The 2291-nt window shown below is 34.7% G+C and overlaps 1 protein-coding gene across 1 annotated transcript; it reads left to right on the forward strand.

Annotated features, from left to right (window-relative positions):
* Nucleotides 1–51: 51 nt before the first annotated feature.
* On the forward strand, nucleotides 52–1786 carry LOC104531673 (vasculin-like; the record flags this gene model as incomplete). Its single annotated transcript, XM_010176634.1, has 3 exons — nucleotides 52–201; nucleotides 1003–1143; nucleotides 1622–1786. Coding segments are annotated over exons 1-3 (456 nt in total), but the record flags the coding sequence as incomplete, so codon positions are not given.
* Between the last annotated feature and the right edge of the window lie 505 nt (nucleotides 1787–2291).

The raw sequence follows: 2291 nt of genomic DNA on the forward strand, positions 1-2291 counted from the left end.
TTTTTTTTTTTTCCAGAGTACCCTTTGAATCCTAAATCTAGATCTCCAAGAATGCTGGTCATTAAAAAGGGCAATACAAAAGAACTGCAGATATCTGGATTTCCAGTAGTAGGAAGTCTTCATTCACAGCCAGTAAGGAATGGAACTGGCACTAGTGTTTATAAAGGATTAGTTCCTAAACCTGTCACTGCACCCACAAAGGTGAGTGTTGGATATCGGTGGCATGAATAAACATGCTGGAAAAAGTCATGCTGTAATTCTGAATGTGCTTACTCACCCTTGAGAATATTGTTCCTAGATTATTATGCTTTCAACTGTTGCTAACTGCAGCATACTCCAAAAGTGAATGGAAACAACTTTTTCCTCATTTTTCTTTTTAAACTATACTGTAATTTGATCTCGCTTTGTTTCTCATTTACCTTTTTTGAGAAGTGCAAGAACTGTCCAAGTGAGAATGGAAAGGATCTTTTTAACTTGTGCAATAGCAATGCCTTCTGTATGTATGATTTTAACAGAAAAATAGATATCTAGTGGAGAGATATAGCTGACATAAAAATATCTTCAGAATTGATCCCAATTATTGATAGAGATGATGTTGCAACCTATTAGTGTCATTCTGATCCCTTTCCAAATGCAAGTTTCCATGTCCATCTCTCGATTTTTGTTTCAGGAATTTTTCTGTGCTCCTGAGAGCATATGGTGGAGTAGTTCTGAACTCTAACATTCTATGTTAAAAACAGTACTTTCAGCTGTTGAGAGCTCATATTTTGATTGTTAATATCTCAAATAGAAGGGTCTTAATTGTTTTGAAATCTTAGTGTTTATATAAAAAATGTAAACAGTTGAATAAAACAGTCTCTTTTCCACAAGAAAGCAGGTGTTTGCACTGAATTATGGTTGTAATTTTGGTTTGCTTTTGCTTAATCATTTTTCTGAAGATTACTGAAAATAATCCTGTTGTAGTTATTGACACTTCAAATTTCTGTTTAAATTTTTGTTTAGCCTACACAGTGGAAAAGCCAAGCAAAAGAAAACAAACTTGGGAATCCATTTACTCATGAATCTGCATATGGTGTTGGCAATTTCAGTCCTTTCAAATCAACTGCCAAGGCATTTACTATATCACAAAATTCAGTGAAAGAGGTAAAGCAATGTCTGTAGTCTTTATCAAATCTATAAAACGTTTAGTTTGGTTAGATAAGATCAGTAAGTTTTGTACAGAATTGTATTAAATAAGTTTTTTTGGAAGTTAACGTGTGAGAAATACGGAAGGCACATCACTTGGCCCTTTAAGTACTGCATAATTTGCTTTGTAGATTTGACTTGGAGTAAAAATGATGCATTAGGAAGTATAACCTGATAGGTTTAAACTTCAAAACTGCTAATGGTATGATACACTTCAGAAGGTCCACTGTTCATTATCAGTGCTCCATAAACCTCCCTCTCTGAGTTTACATGTAAGAACTGTACTGAAGTACAATTCTCTTCCCTCTGCTTTTGACTCTGGGCATATGTGAAACCTGAAACTACAGGTGCCAGGGAGTCATCTTGTCCTTCATTCCAAGTTTTCTAATTAATAAACTTCTATTTTTTTTTTTCTTTTCCTGACTTCCCACATTAGTGTAATCGGTCAAATTCTTCATCCCCTGTTGACAAAATTGGTCAGCCTCGTTTAACAAAATTGACAAGAATGCGGACTGATAAGAAGAGTGAATTTTTGAAAGCACTGAAACGAGATAGAGTGGAAGAGGAACATGAAGATGAGAATCATGCTGGGCAAGAGAAGGTAGTTTTGTTCATGCTTATTGTAGGTCCAGCAGTAGCATTTTTCAGATGAACCATAAACAACTACTTATTTTGCTGTAAACAGCTGTTAAGTCATGGGTTGGATCTCTAAATGAAGGAAAAAATTACATTTTGATGAATTAAAAAAAAATTGTTCCAATTACTACTACTAGTAGTTCCAGTTACTACTCCAGTGCTTTTTAAGAGTTTCTTTTTCTTCAGTATCTTTTCATAAATGTTAATAACTTGGGCACATCTGTGTCTTCAGCAACAATAAAAATAATAAATTAAGCTTACATTAAATATTTTATTAATAATGAAGCTTAACTTTAACCTAATCATAGAATCTTTTAGGTTGAAAAAGAGCTTTAAGATCTTTGAGTCCAACTGAAAGCCTAACACTACCCAGTCCACCACTAAACCATGTCCACATCTACACATCTTTTACATACCCCCAGGGAAGGTGACTCCAGTGCTTCCCTGAGCAGCCTGTTCCAATGCTTGAC

This window comes from Antrostomus carolinensis, unplaced genomic scaffold (genome assembly GCF_000700745.2).
Source record: "Antrostomus carolinensis isolate BGI_N321 unplaced genomic scaffold, ASM70074v2 C13506452, whole genome shotgun sequence".
Taxonomy (NCBI): domain Eukaryota; kingdom Metazoa; phylum Chordata; class Aves; order Caprimulgiformes; family Caprimulgidae; genus Antrostomus; species Antrostomus carolinensis.